A 14,524-nucleotide genomic window follows, 5' to 3' on the forward strand; every position below is an offset into this window, starting at 1 on the left:
ATTAACAAAATAGTGATCAGATTAGGATCCTACATCTGTACACACTAGAGGAGGTTGGTGGCACCTTAATTGGGGAGGATAGGCTCATGGTAATGGCTGGGGTGGAATCAGTGGAATGGTATCAAATGCATCAAACACATGGATTCCATGTGTTTGATCATGGATATCATGGATTCCATGTGTTTGATGCCATTCCATTTACTCCAGTCCAGACATTATTATGAGCCGTCCTCCCCTCAGCAGTCTCCACTGGTACACACACACACGCACACTCACACACATGCTAACGTAGTCCTTGTACCTTCAGGAAATTGATATTGAAGTGGATGAGAATGGGACACTGGACCTGAGCATGAAGAAGCCCATCAAGAGGGAAGGGATGCAATCACCAGACCCATCTTTATCCTCCTCCTCTTCCTCGCAGCACCCGGGAAGTGTTCCCTTGTCCCAGGCCCACCTGCAGGAGGAGTGGGAAGGGCCTCTGGACTTCACCAAGCCCAACTGTCCCAAAGAGGAGGAGGAGCAAGATGAGGTAACCGCATAACGCCAAGTCTGCAAATAACACAAAACCATTGGAATTATGATAATGTTATAGTCTTGCGAGAGGTTACCCACTGGGCACAAACTGGTTAAATCAACATTGTTTCAACGTAATCTGTCAACGTATTGTTATGTGGAAAATACATTGGATTTGAAAAAAGTTATCAACGTTTTTTTTTACCCTTATTTTACAAGGTAAGTTGACTGAGAACACATTCTCATTTACAGCAACGACCTGGGGAATAGTTACAGGGGAGAGGAAGGGGGATGAATGAGTCATTTGGAAGCTGGGGATGAATGAGTCATTTGGAAGCTGGGGATAATTAGACGGCCATGATGGTATGAGGGCCAGATTGGGAATTTAGCCAGTACACCGGGGTTAACACCCCTACTCTTACGATAAGTGCCGTGGGATCTTTAGTGAACACAGAGAGGACACCTGTTTAACTTCCCATCCAAAAGACAGCACCCTACACAGGGCAATGTCCCCAATCACTGCCCTGGGGAAAAGGGATATTTTATTTAGACCAGAAGAAAGAGTGCCTCCTACTGGCCCTCCAACACCACTTCCAGCAGCATCTGGTCTCCCATCCAGGGACTGACCAGGACCAACCCTGCTTAGCTTCAGAGGAAAGCCAGCATCAGGATGCAGGGTGGTATGCTGCTTTTGAGGAAAACATTTTAAACCACAGGAGTATGTCATCATGGTAACCAATTTTCAACATAGACAAACCCTGTATTAAATATGTTGAAGTTGTACCTTTGAAAGAATGTCAGATCTTCAAGGTAATATGCACTATAAGAAAAACCTATAGGCTGGGCAGCACCTCCTGCTGGAGAGTTGATCAATCTACAGCCATCCTTTCAGTCTCCCATCCAGGATTTTAACAAAGCCCAACCCTGCTTAGCTTAGATTTTGTCACCGACTAGTACCAATGTGCTATCATGAGAATAATTGTTGCTATCGTGTTGTGCTATCGTGAGAATGATTATCGAAGTCATTCCAAAGGGTTGGTTCAACAGCAAATAAAGTGTAACCATACTTTATCAATCATACATCATCAATGATGCTATTTAGGCCTGTATAGTATTTGTGAAGTAATCAACAACTACATATAGGCCTAGAGTTTGGTTAATTTCAAATGGAATCTACAAGTTGATAATAAATATGTTGTATTCACGTCTCCTTCTCAACCAAAAACAAAAGTTAAAGAATTTGATTGAATCAAATCAAACTGCATTTAAAGTTTGATTTGTTTTAGTCCTATTCTTTAACTTAGATTTCTGGTTGAAATGGAGACCTGAATCCAACATGTAAATTATTAATATATAGACAAACTGGAATTAAGCCAGACTCAGTGGCACAGATGGATTCAGAAAATATTCAGACCTTTTCCAACTTTTGTTACTTTACAGCCTTATTTTAAAATGTATTAAATCTTTTTTTCCCTCATCAATCTACACACAATACCCATAATGACAAAGCAAAAACAGGTAAAAAAATTATTTGTGCAATTTTTTTTATTTTTTATGAAATATCACATTTACATAAGTAATCAAAATCAAAACCAAATTTTATTTGTCACATGCGCCAAATACAAATACAACCTTACAGTGAAATGCTTACTTACAAGCCCTGAACCAACAATGCAGTTTTAAGAAAAATACCTAAAGAAAAATAAGAAATAAAAGTGACAAATAATTAAAGAGCATCAGACCCTTTACTCAGTACTGTGTTGAAGCACCTTTGGCAGCGATTACAACCTTGAGTCTTCTTGGGTATGACGCTACAAGCTTTGCACCCCTGTATTTGGGGAGTTTCTTCCATTCTTCTCTGCTGATCCTTTCAAGCTCTGTCAGGTTGGATGGGGAGCGTCGCTGCACTACTATTTTCAGGTCTCTCCAGAGATGTTCGATCGGGTTCAAGTCCGGGCTCTGGCTGGGCCACTCGAGGACATTCAGAGACTTGTCCCGAAGCCACTCCTGCGTTGTCTTGGCTGTATGCTTAGGGTCGTTGTCCTGTTGGAAGGTGAACCGTCGCCCCAGTCTGAGGTCCTGAGCGCTCTGGAGCTGATTTTCATTAAGGATCTCCCTGTACTTTGCTCCATTCATCTTTCCCTTGATCCTGACTTGTCTCCCAGTCCCTGCCGCTGAAAAACATCCCCACAGCATGATGCTGCCTCCACCATGCTTCACTGTAGGGATGATTCCAGGTTTCCTCCAGGCGTGGCGTTTGGCATTCAGGCCAATCTTGGTTTCATCAGATCAGAGAATCTTGTTTCTCATGGTCTGAGAGTCCTTTAGGTGCCTTTTGGCAAACTCCAAGCGGGCTGTCCTATGCTTTTTAATGAGGAGTGGCTTCCGTCTGGTCACTCTACCATAAAGGCCTGATTGGTGGTGGTTTTCCACCACCAATCAGAGATGGTTGTCCTGGAAGGTTCTCACATCTTCACAGAGGAACTCTGGAGCTCTGTCAGAGTGACCGTTGGGTTCTTGGTCACCTCCCTGACCAAGCTCCTTCTCCCCCGATTGCTCAGTTTGGCCGGGTGGCCAGCTTTAGGAAGAGTCTTGGTGGTTCCAAACTTCTTCCATTTAAGAATGATGGAGGCCACTGTGTTCTTGGGGACCTTCAATGCTGCAGAAATGTTTTGGTACTCTTCCCCAGATCTGTGCCTTGACACAATCCTGTCACGGAGCTCTATGGACAATTCCTTCGACCTCATGGCTTGGTTGTTAATCTGACATGCACTGTCAACTGTGGGCCCTTATATAGACAGTTGTGTGCCTTTCCAAATCATGTCCAATCAATTGAATTTACCACAGGTAGACCACAATCAAGTTGTAGATACATCTCAAGGATGATCAATTGAAATAGGATGCACCTGAGCTCAATTTCGAGTCTCATAGCAAAGGGTCTGAATACTTATGTGAAAAAGGTATTTATGATTTGTATTTTTAAGACATTTGCAAACATTTCTAAAAACCTGTTATTGCTTTGTCATTATGGGGTATTGTGTGTAGATTGATGAGGGGAAAAAACATATTTAATCAATTTTAGAATAAGGCTATAATGTGGAAAAAGTCAAGGGGTCTGAATACTTTCTGAATGCACTGTATCCAAGCAGAAGATACATCTGCTTCAAAAGTTGATATTTGGGTGCGTTGTCAACCAAACACAATTCAATATTACTTTTGTAAGACAGCCCATTAGGCTATTTACTATCTTACAAACTAATGTAACAGTATTTATTCAACCTTAAAATGTGTAACATCCATAGCCACATTTTCAGCTTACTATAACAATAAATTACTTCTTATGTAATCATAGAAAGTGTGCATGTTCAGGGTTGCAGGTCTGTGGAAATCTTCACAATTGCTATAATAATCTGCACAGAATCTCAAAAGGCATTGATCACTTGCACCATGTACTTTAATGTAATCTCAACTAACTACAATCCAGGTCATTTAGTTGTGCTATTAGATGATGCACAGTGGTAACACATTGTTGTTGTTTAAATAAACAAAATATCTGACATTGTATTCCCATTTGAACTTTGGTGTGCTTTTAGATGGTTGAAAGCATAGTGGTAACACATTGGGAATTCAACAAACTTGTGGCTGTCTTTTTGAGTGGGTGAAAATATGTTGGAATCTCATTGATCAACATATCTACCAACTATTACCTAATTTTCCACGTTCAAATTATGTGATGTGCCCAGTGGGTGGTGTGTGTTCTAGCCCCAGCTTCCAGTGATGAACAAGAATTGGAAATATGGTGAGGCGAGACTTGTGTGACTATGTTCTGATTGCATGATTCTTTTATGCTGGAGCTGCAATCTTTGTAAAATTGCCTTTTTGTCTCAATGGAACATCCTGGTAATGAATCAGGGATGGATGAAATGATAAACTATAATCTCTCTCCATCCTTACCTGTGTTTGTTTGACCTTCCCCCAGGTGGACTTTGTGGCCCACTCCTACACCTCCTCTGATGCAGAGGATGATGACATCGCTCAGGAGAGTATGGAGGACAGGAAGTACCCAGGCGAGGTCACCACATCCAGCTTCAAGGTCCAGTTCTCGCCTAAAGACTGCAAGAAAGAGGTTCTACTGTAAGTCTGCTCTAAAATAACATAAATCCAGCATTCATAACAACATTATAAGAGAAAAAGCATCCCAATTTTAATCTTAAAATTTCTATCTATGGAGAACTCTAATCTCAAGGCTGACACATAACTATTATAAAGGACATAGTTCAAAGTAGTACTGCCATCCACCCTCACTATGTTTTCAATTAATTAATTAATTTCCAATTATCTCCAGATGTCCCACCCCAGGTTGTGATGGCAGTGGGCACATCACTGGAAACTACGCTTCACATCGGAGGTATGACACAGCCCCACTCCCCTGCATTTCAACCAATGCAGTCGGTAGCGCTGTTTCACATTTTCCGTCTTACAACGACATACAACTGCATTTATAGTGTTTTCCAGGCACTGATTCTGAATGTCAACTAATCTACATATCTGCATTACAAATCCAGAACTTTCAATAATGACTATACTCTATTGCTCTCTTATCCTGTGCTACGATGAATCCTGTAAACAATATTCATTGTTATGATTGGGATCGAGCCCTTTCCTTTGTTCTGCCCCTTATTAAATGACTTCACAATATCCTCTCCATCGCTCTCCTTCCCTCTCTCTCTCTCTATATTTTCCGTATCTTCCAGTCTGTCAGGCTGTCCTCTTGCTGATAAGTCTCTTCGGACCCTCATGGCAGCCCACTCTGCTGAACTTAAGTATGTCTGTGCTTGTATTCCCCCTTCCGTCCGTCCTTCCTTCCTTCCTTCCTTCCTTCCTTCCTTCCTTCCAACCCAGGGGTAACTCTGCTCATGGAGTGTTGCATGTGTGTGCAGGTATTGGTTCCAGTTCAGCTCCAACACATCTACAAACCTAACTGTTGTCTGACTTGAAGATCATGGTTAGTCAAGGATTTGAATTAGGTGTGTTAGTGCTGGGCTGAAATAAAAGTCTGCACACACTGTGGCCCTCCTGGACCAGAGATCCCTATCCCTGTTCTAACCCTACTTTATACTGACATGACTGAACCCTGCTGATCTTTGTATTGTCACCACAATGTGCAGGGATGTGTCTTCCTCTGTTGCGATCTCCTATATCAAACAAATTGCTATCCTATAGAGAAAGAGTGTTAGCTACTTTTATGAGGAACGCTTTCATATGTTCTTTACATTTGCTATGCTATGCTCACATGACTTGTGCTGACCTCTGTCTGGTTGACCCCCAGGTGTCCGACCCCTGGATGCGATGGATCAGGTCACATCACTGGAAACTACGCCTCCCATAGAAGGTACACACAGATAGTTTATTGCTTTTGTTTCTATTTTTATTTCATCCTAGACAATCCTACTGCAAGATAGTCTAAAAATGACTGTATTTGAATCCTTATTTTTCTCTCTATGTCTCTGTCAGTTTGTCTGGATGCCCTCGTGCAAAGAAAGGTGCTGTCAAGACAACACCCACCAAGGACGACAAGGAAGACTCTGAGCTTTTAAGGTTGGTCCACAACAAACCATTTGTTTTCTTTTCTTTACGATCCACACAATGGATTGCCCTTTATTCGGGCCTCTAGCTCTCAAATGAAATACTGATTGCTTTCCTCTCTCTCTCTCGCTCTCCTTTCCTTCACTGTCGACCCTGGCTTCCCCCCCTCCATTAGTAGATGCCCGGTGCCCGGCTGTGACAGCCTGGGCCACATCAGTGGGAAGTATGCCACCCACCGCAGTGCCTACGGGTGCCCCCTGGCAGCGCGGCGTCAGAAGGAGGGGCTCCTCAATGGCTCTCCTTTCTCCTGGAAGGCCTTTAAGACTGAGGGACCCACCTGTCCCACCCCCGGCTGTGACGGATCAGGACACGCCAATGGCAGCTTCCTCACACACCGCAGGTATTACACTCAATCAAATTCAAATAAAGGTTTTTGTTTGTGTTCTTACTGTTAAGGGTGTGTACTGGAGGCGAAGTCAGGTGCAGGAGAGCAGAGTGTAGTGAACAGGCGCACTTTTTATTCCGGTCCAACGAAAGCACAAAAGTACATAAATGTGCCCAAACACGGAACAATAGACAAAAAGTATGGCGCGTAACAATACCCACATAACATAAATACAATTTCACACAAAGACATGGAGGGGAACAGAGGACTAAATACATGCAGTGTGATTAGGGAATGAAAACCAGGTGTGTATGGAACAAGACAAAACAAATGGAAATATGAAAAATGGAGCGGCGATGGCTAGAAAGCCGGTGACGTCGATCGCCAAACGCCGCCCGAACAAGGAGAGGATCCGACTTCGGCGGAAGTCATGACAGTACCCCCCCCTTGACGCGCGGCTCCTGCGGCACGCCGACACCAGCCTCGGGGACGACCCGGAGGGCGAGGCGCAGGGCAATACGGCCGGCGACGGTGAAAGTCCCGCAGCAGTTCAGGGTCCAAAACATCCGCAACCGGGACTCAGCACCTCTCCTCCGGACCGTACCCCTCCCACTCCACGAGGTACTGAAGGCCCCTCGCCCGACGCCTCAAATCCAGGATGGAACGCCGGGACCCCCTCGATGTCCAGAGGGGGCGGAGGAACCTCTCGCACCTCAGATTCCTGGAGCGGACCAGCCACCACCGGCCTGAGGAGAGACACATGAAACGAGGGGTTAATACGGTAATCGGAGGGAAGCTGTAACCTGTAACACACCTCGTTCACCCTCCTCAGGACTTTGAATGGCCCCACAAACCGCAGACCCAGCTTCCGGCAGGGCAGGTGGAGGGGCAGGTTTCGGGTCGAGAGCCAGACCCGGTCCCTCGGTGCAAACACCGGGGCCTGCCTCACTGCGATGATGTTCCGCGCTGGTCTTTTGGCGCATCGCGGCTCACTGGAGGTGAACATGGGCGGCCTCCCATGTCTCCTCCGTGCGCCTGAACCAGTCGTCCACTGCAGGAGCCTCGGTCTGACCCTGATGCCACGGCGCCAGAACCGGCTGGTCCCCAATACCCACTGAAAGGGGGAGAGGTTGGTGGAGGAGTGGCGAAGCGAGTTCTGCGCCATCTCGGCCCTTGGCACGAACGCCGCCCACTCCCCCGGCCGGTCCTGGCAATAGGACCGCAGAAACCTGCCCACATCCTGGTTGACTCTCTCTGCCTGCCCGTTACTCTCGGGACACCCAGACGTTCCATGAATGTCTTCCAGACTCTCGATGTGAACTGGGGATCCCGATCAGACACTATATCCTCAGGCACCCCGTAGTGCCGGAAGACGTGAGTAAACAGGGCCGTAGGAAGACCGGGCAGAGGGAGGAGACGACAGGACTTAGAGAAACGATCCACAACGACCAGGATCGTAGTGTTTCCCTGTGAAAGAGGAAGATCGGTTAAAAAATCTACCGACAGGTGTGACCAAGGTCGTTGTGGAATGGGTAAGGGATGTAGCTTACCTCTGGGCAGGTGTCTCGGAGCCTTACACTGGGCACACACCGAGCAGGAGGAAACATAAACCCTTACGTCCTTTGCCAAGGTGGGCCACCAGTACTTCCCAGTCAGACAGCGCACCGTCCGACCGATCCCCGGATGACCAGAGGAGGGTGACGTGTGGGCCCAATAGATCAACTGGTCACGGACAGCAGACGGAACGTACATACGCCCGACGGGACACTGGAGGGGAGCGGGCTCTGTACGTAACGCCTGCTCAATGTCCGCGTCCAGCTCCCACATGACCGGCGCTACCAGGCAGGAGGCCGGGAGTATGGGAGTCTGATCCATGGGCCGCTCCTCTGTGTCATACAGCCGGGACAGTGCGTCTGCCTTCATATTCTGGGAACCTGGTCTGTAGGACAGGGTAAACACAAAACGGGTAAAGAACATGTCCCACCTTGCCTGACGAGGATTCAGTCTCCTCGCTGCCCGTATGTACTCCAGGTTGCGGTGGTCAGTCCAGATGAGGAAAGGGTGTTTAGCCCCCTCAAGCCAATGTCTCCACACCTTCAACGCTTTAACCACAGCCAACAGCTCCCGGTCAACCACATCATAGTTACGCTCCGCCGGGCTGAGCCTCTTCGAGAAGAAAGCACAGGGGCGGAGTTTCGATGGCATACCCGAGCGCTGTGAGAGCACGGCTCCTATCCAACTCCCTGCCACTGAAAGCATCCCCATAGCATGATGTCACCACCATGCTTCACAGTAGGGATGGTGTTAGACGGGTGATGAGCTGTGCCTGTTTTTTTTCCAGACAGTGCTTTGCATTCAGGCCAAAGAGTTCTATTACATCATCTTTTTCCTTATGCTTTCAGTCTTTCACGTGTCTTTTTGCAAACTCCAGGCATGTGGTCATGAGCATTTTTCTCCGTTTGGCCACTTTCCATAAAGCCCAGACTGGTAAAGTGCTGTAGAGACTGTTTTCCTTCTGGCAGGTTATCCCATCTCAGCCAAGGAACTCTGTAGTTATGTCAGAGTGGTCACTGGGTTCTTGGTCACCTCCCTGACCAAGGTCCTTCTTGCCCGGGTTTGATCAGATGGACAGCTCTAGGCCAATTTTGACATCTTGACAGGTTTCTAAAGCATGGCAAAACATATTGTGGAAAGAGAACTGATAGCATATTCAAATAAAATAAACGAACTAGTAGTTAGTCACATTGGCCCTATTCTAGCAGCGCTCCATCACCAGCCTCATTTCTCTTTTTCTCTTCTGTTGCTCCTAGTCTCTCTGGTTGTCCCAGAGCCTCTGCTAATAAGAAGAGAAGCAGGTTTCCTGGAGACGAGTACATTACAGCAAAGTTCAGGGCCAGCGATGGTAAGTTAAAAGCTTCATCTGACAGTAAAAAAATAATATTTAAAAAAAATCAACTCATCATCTTCGGAGGACAAATATTGCTTTTTTTGTTTATACAGATTTTTAGTTAAATATACATCTTACATATTACATTTTACATACTACATAAATACTTTTATATACAGCATTCACCTAACAAAGCATGTACCTGACAAAGATAATTACAGAAAGATATTTACAGTTGAAGTCTGAAGTTTACATACACTTAGGTTGGAGTCATTAAAACTCGTCTTTCAACCAATTAACAAACTATAGTTTTGGCAAGTCGGTTAGGACATCTACTTTGTGCATGACACAAGTCATTTTCCCAACAATTGTTTACAGAGATTATTTCACTTACAACTCACTGTATCACAATTCCAGTGGGTCGGAAGTTTACATACACTAAGTTGACTGTGCCTTTAAACAGCTTGGAAAATTCCAGAAAATGATGTCATGGCTTTAGAAGCTTCTGATAGGCTAATTGACATCTTTTGAGTCAATTGGAGGTATACCTGTGGATGTATTTCAAGGCCTACCTTCAAACACAGTGCCTCTTTGCTTGACATCATGGGAAAATCTAAAGAAATCAGCCAAGTCTGGTTCATCCTTGGGAGCAATTTCCAAACGTTCATCTGTACAAACAATAGTACGCAAGTATAAACACCGTGGGACCACGCAGCCATCATACCGCTCAGGAAGGAGACACGTACTTTGGTGCGAAAAGTGCAAATCAATCCCAGAACAACAGCAAAGGACCTTGTGAAGATGCTGGAGGAAACAGGTACAAAAGTATCTATATCCACAGTAAAACGAGTCCTATATCGACATAACCTGAAAGGCCACTCAGCAAGGAAGAAGCCACTGCTCCTAAACCGCCATAAAAAAAGCCAGACTACGGTTTGCAACTGCACATGAGGACAAAGATCGTACTTGTTATGTTTGGAGGAAAAAGGGGGAGGCTTGCAAGCCGAAGAACACCATCCCAACCGTGAAGCACGGGGGTGGCAGCATCATGTTGTGGGGGTGCTTTGCTGCAGGAGGGACTGCTGCACTTCACAAAATAGATGGCATCATGAGGGAGGAAAATTATGTGGATATATTGAAGCAACATCTCAAGACATCAGTCAGGAAGTTAAAGCTTGGTCGCAAATGGGTCTTCCAAATGGACAATGACCCCAAGCATACTTCCAAAGTTGTGGCAAAATGGCTTAAGGACAACAAAGTCAAGGTATGGTAGTGGCCATCACAAAGCCCTGACCTCAATCCTATAGTTTGTGGGCAGAACTGAAAAAGCGTGTGCGAGCAAGGAGGCCTACAGACCTGGCTCAGTTACACCAGCTCTGTCAGGAGGAATGGGCCAAAATTCACCCAACTTATTGTGGGAAGCTTGTGGAAGGCTACCTGAAACGTTTGACCCAAGTTAAACAATTTAAAGGCAATGCTACCAAATACTAATTGGGTGTATGTAAACTTCTGACCCACTGGGAATGTGATTAAAGAAATAAAAGCTGAAATAAATCATTTTCTCTACTATTATTCTGACATTTCAAATTCTTAAAATAAAGTGGTGATCCTAACTGACCTAAGACAGGGAATTTTTACTAGGATTAATTGTTTTTTGTCTTTGTCAGGTGAATGCTGTGTGTGTGTGTGTGTGTGTGTGTGTGTGTGTGTGTGTGTGTGTGTGTGTGTGTGTGTGTGTGTGTGTGTGTGTGTGTGTGTGTGTGTGTGTGTGTGTGTGTGTGTGTGTGTGTGTGTGTGTGTATATATATACACACCGTACCAGTCAAAAGTTTGGACACCTGCTCATTCAGGGGATGGCAGATAGCCTAGTGGTTAGAGCGTTGGGCCAGTAACCGAAAGGTTGGTGGATCGAACCACAAAGCTGACAAGGTAAAGATCTGTCGTTCTGCCCCTGAATAAGGCAGTTAACCCACTTTTCCTAGGCCATCATTGTAAATAAGAATTTGTTCTTAACTGACTTGCCACTTCACAAAAACGCAAGTGTTAAACAAATCAAAACCTATTTTATATTTGAAATTTTTCAAAGTAGCCATCCTTTGCTTTGATGACAGCTTTGCACACTCTTGGCATTCTCTCAACCAGCTCCATGGAGGTAGTCACCTGGAATGCATTTAAAGTAACAGGTGTGCCTTGTTAAAAGTACATTTGTGGAATTTCTTTCCTTCTTAAGCACTTACACTGCAATGGTGAAGTGTAAGTGCGTTATTGTGAAGTGGAAACGTCTAGGAGCAACAATTGCTCAGCTGTGAAGTGGTAGGCAACACAAGTTCACAGAACGGGATTGCCGAGTGCTGAAGTGCGTAAATATCGTCTGTCCTCTGTTGCAACACTCACTACCGAGTTCCAAACTGCCTCTGGAAGCAACGTCAGCATAAGAACTGTTCGTCGGGGGCTTCATGAAATGGGTTTCCATGGCCGAGCAGCCACACACAAGAACAAAGATCACCATGCGCAATGACAAGCGTCGGTTGGAGTGGTGTAAAGATCGCTACCATTGGACTCTGGAGAAACACGTTCTCTGAAGTGATGTATCACGCTTCACCATCTGGCAGTCCGATGGACGAATCTGGGTTTGGCGGATGCCAGGAGAACGCTACCTGCCCCAATGCATAGTGCCAACTGTAAAGTTTTGTGGAGGAGGAATAATAGTCTGGGGCTGTTTTTCATGGTTCGGGCCCCTTAGTTCCAGTGAAAGGAAATCTTAACGCTACAGCAAACAATAACATTCAAACAATTCTGTGCTTCCAACATTTTGGCAACAGTTTGGGGAAGGCCCTTTCCTGTTTCAGCATGACAATGTCCCCGTGCACAAAGCAAGGTCAATTCAGAAATAGTTTGTCGAGATTGGTGTGGAAGAACTTGACTGGCCTGCAGATCCTGACCTCAACTCCATCGAACACCTTTGGGATGAATTGGAACTCCGACTGCGAGCTAGTGCTCTTGTGGCTGAATGGAAGCAAGTCCCCACAGCAATGTTCCAAGATCTAGTGGAAAGCCTTCCCAGAAGAGTGGAGGCTGTTATAGCAGCAAAGGGGGACCAACTCCATATTAATGCCCATGCTTTTGGAATGAGATGTTCGACGAGCAGGTGTCCACATACTTTTGGTCATGTTGTGTACACACATACACATTCGATTTTACTCCGGTATACATTATATGTAGTGTTTTCAATAATAATAATTTATCTGACAGTTTGTGCATAACGGCACAAATCCTAATTTCCATTTAAGTCAAATTTCCATTGATGTCAATTGGAGACTAAGTGAAAATTCCACTTAAGTGGAAGTTAGGATTTGTCCCAACATGAAAAGTGGGTCAAGTCTTGTCCAGTAAAACTGGATGATCTTCAATTATGTTTGACTGTTGCTAGTTGTTTTATTGTTTATAACTGGTTTGCTATTAATTATTCAGTTCTGGATAATGATGAAGATATCAAGCAACTGAACAATGAGATCAGGGAACTCAGCGAGTCCAATTCAGAGATGGAGGATGACATGATGAACCTGCACACACAGGTTAGTCTGCCACTTCTTAACAATAACCACTAAATACTGTCTTGACGTTCCTAATTCGATTAGAAATATAAAAAAATATTGTATAGAGAGTTTGTGGCGGACTGATAAGCTGTTATTGACTTGTTTGTGGCTAACTGAAGAAACATGGTTGATTGGTGTGTGGTTCTCTGCTCCAGATCTCATCCATGGAGAATAACCTGAAGAGTATGGAGGAGGAGAACAAGCAGATCGAGGAGAGAAACGATGCCATGTACATGGAGCTGTCTGGCCTGAGCCAAGCTCTGATCCGCAGCTTGTCCAACATCCGGCTGCCACACATTGTGAGTTACACATAGGGATGGATCACTCAGAGCATGCGCACGCACGCACGCACGCACGCACGCACGCACGCACGCACGCACGCACGCACGCACATACACTCACACACACACAAACAAACACTTTCTGTTCGAGAGAAAATGTTGACATAACCTCAGTTTCACACATCTACAAGCATAAAAGCGCATTTTCTAATTACACACACTTTATCTATGGTGTTTCTTGTGTTTACTTCAGCAGGAACCTATGTCGGAGCAGAACTTCGATACCTATGTGGACACCTTGACCCATATGTTCTCCAATAAAGATTGCTACCAAAACCCGGAAAACCGTGCTCTGTTGGAGTCAATCAACCAAGCAGTAAAAGGTATCGAAGTATAGTCTCTCAAAGGGAGATGAAGAGGCTAAATGGAACATATGAAAGAGAGAGGGAAAAGAGAAAGAGAGCAGGGTGACATGGTGTGTGGGTATACAAAACCCAACAACTATACAAAACCCAACAACTATAAATAAATACATTGCTTTTGGAATATACTGTAGACCAGATTTTTCTTGTAATTTGTTTTGGAGAAGATGTGTCCATTTCACATTGCTCCCCCTCCCCGTTTGCATGAAGGTTATCAGGATCAATGGACACACTTGTGTATGGATGAGTACGGAAGTTTCAATTATGTCTTGAGTGTTCTTGAGTGCATTGGAGTAAAACTGTGTTGGTGTGGGTGTTTAGGAACGTTTTGAGGGGTATAATAAAAAAGCCACTTTAATGGTTCAGAATGGACTAAGAATGCAGTATACTGGCTCCAATACCCCATCATACAATATTCTCCTAAATAGTGTACATGTATTCCAACCCCATTGAGTAATGTTGATAGTATTTATGAGCGTAGATGTTGCACTTACAGGGGATAGTTTTTAGTTTCATTACTATTGTTGTGTATGAATGAGTCTTAAAAATGTCTGTTTAATGTATTATTTATTCATGTTGTGTTAATTTAGCTTATTTATTCAGCATTTATTTATTGACCTATTTATTTATTTTTACAAAACAAAATGATACTGAAGACATTTTTAAACAGCGATTGAGAGGAGTTTTCCTCTGCATTGTTGAAAAATAGGAAATATTTTAAAATATCAACTATAAATTGTTTTATATATCTTATTATTTATTTGAAATACTGGGATCTTTTTTAAGTGCAAATATTTTATAACCGACAAGTTTTGATAATTTTTTAAAGATTTTTCTTTTGTTTATATTAT

At 44.4% G+C, this 14,524-nt stretch overlaps 1 protein-coding gene across 1 annotated transcript in view; it reads left to right on the top strand.

Annotated features, from left to right (window-relative positions):
- The window catches only part of LOC120058711 (myelin transcription factor 1-like), a 30,190-nt gene extending 16,542 nt beyond the window's left edge, over positions 1-13,648 (top strand). The window contains 11 exon segments of the mRNA XM_039007457.1: positions 308-532; positions 4,496-4,650; positions 4,862-4,924; positions 5,271-5,339; positions 5,846-5,908; positions 6,031-6,114; positions 6,281-6,502; positions 9,298-9,389; positions 12,846-12,949; positions 13,126-13,269; positions 13,508-13,648. Of these exon segments, the coding sequence (XP_038863385.1) occupies positions 308-532; positions 4,496-4,650; positions 4,862-4,924; positions 5,271-5,339; positions 5,846-5,908; positions 6,031-6,114; positions 6,281-6,502; positions 9,298-9,389; positions 12,846-12,949; positions 13,126-13,269; positions 13,508-13,648 (1,362 nt within the window).
- The last annotated feature ends 876 nt before the right edge of the window (positions 13,649-14,524 follow it).

The sequence above is a fragment of the Salvelinus namaycush genome, chromosome 14 (genome assembly GCF_016432855.1).
Source record: "Salvelinus namaycush isolate Seneca chromosome 14, SaNama_1.0, whole genome shotgun sequence".
Lineage (NCBI taxonomy): Eukaryota > Metazoa > Chordata > Actinopteri > Salmoniformes > Salmonidae > Salvelinus > Salvelinus namaycush.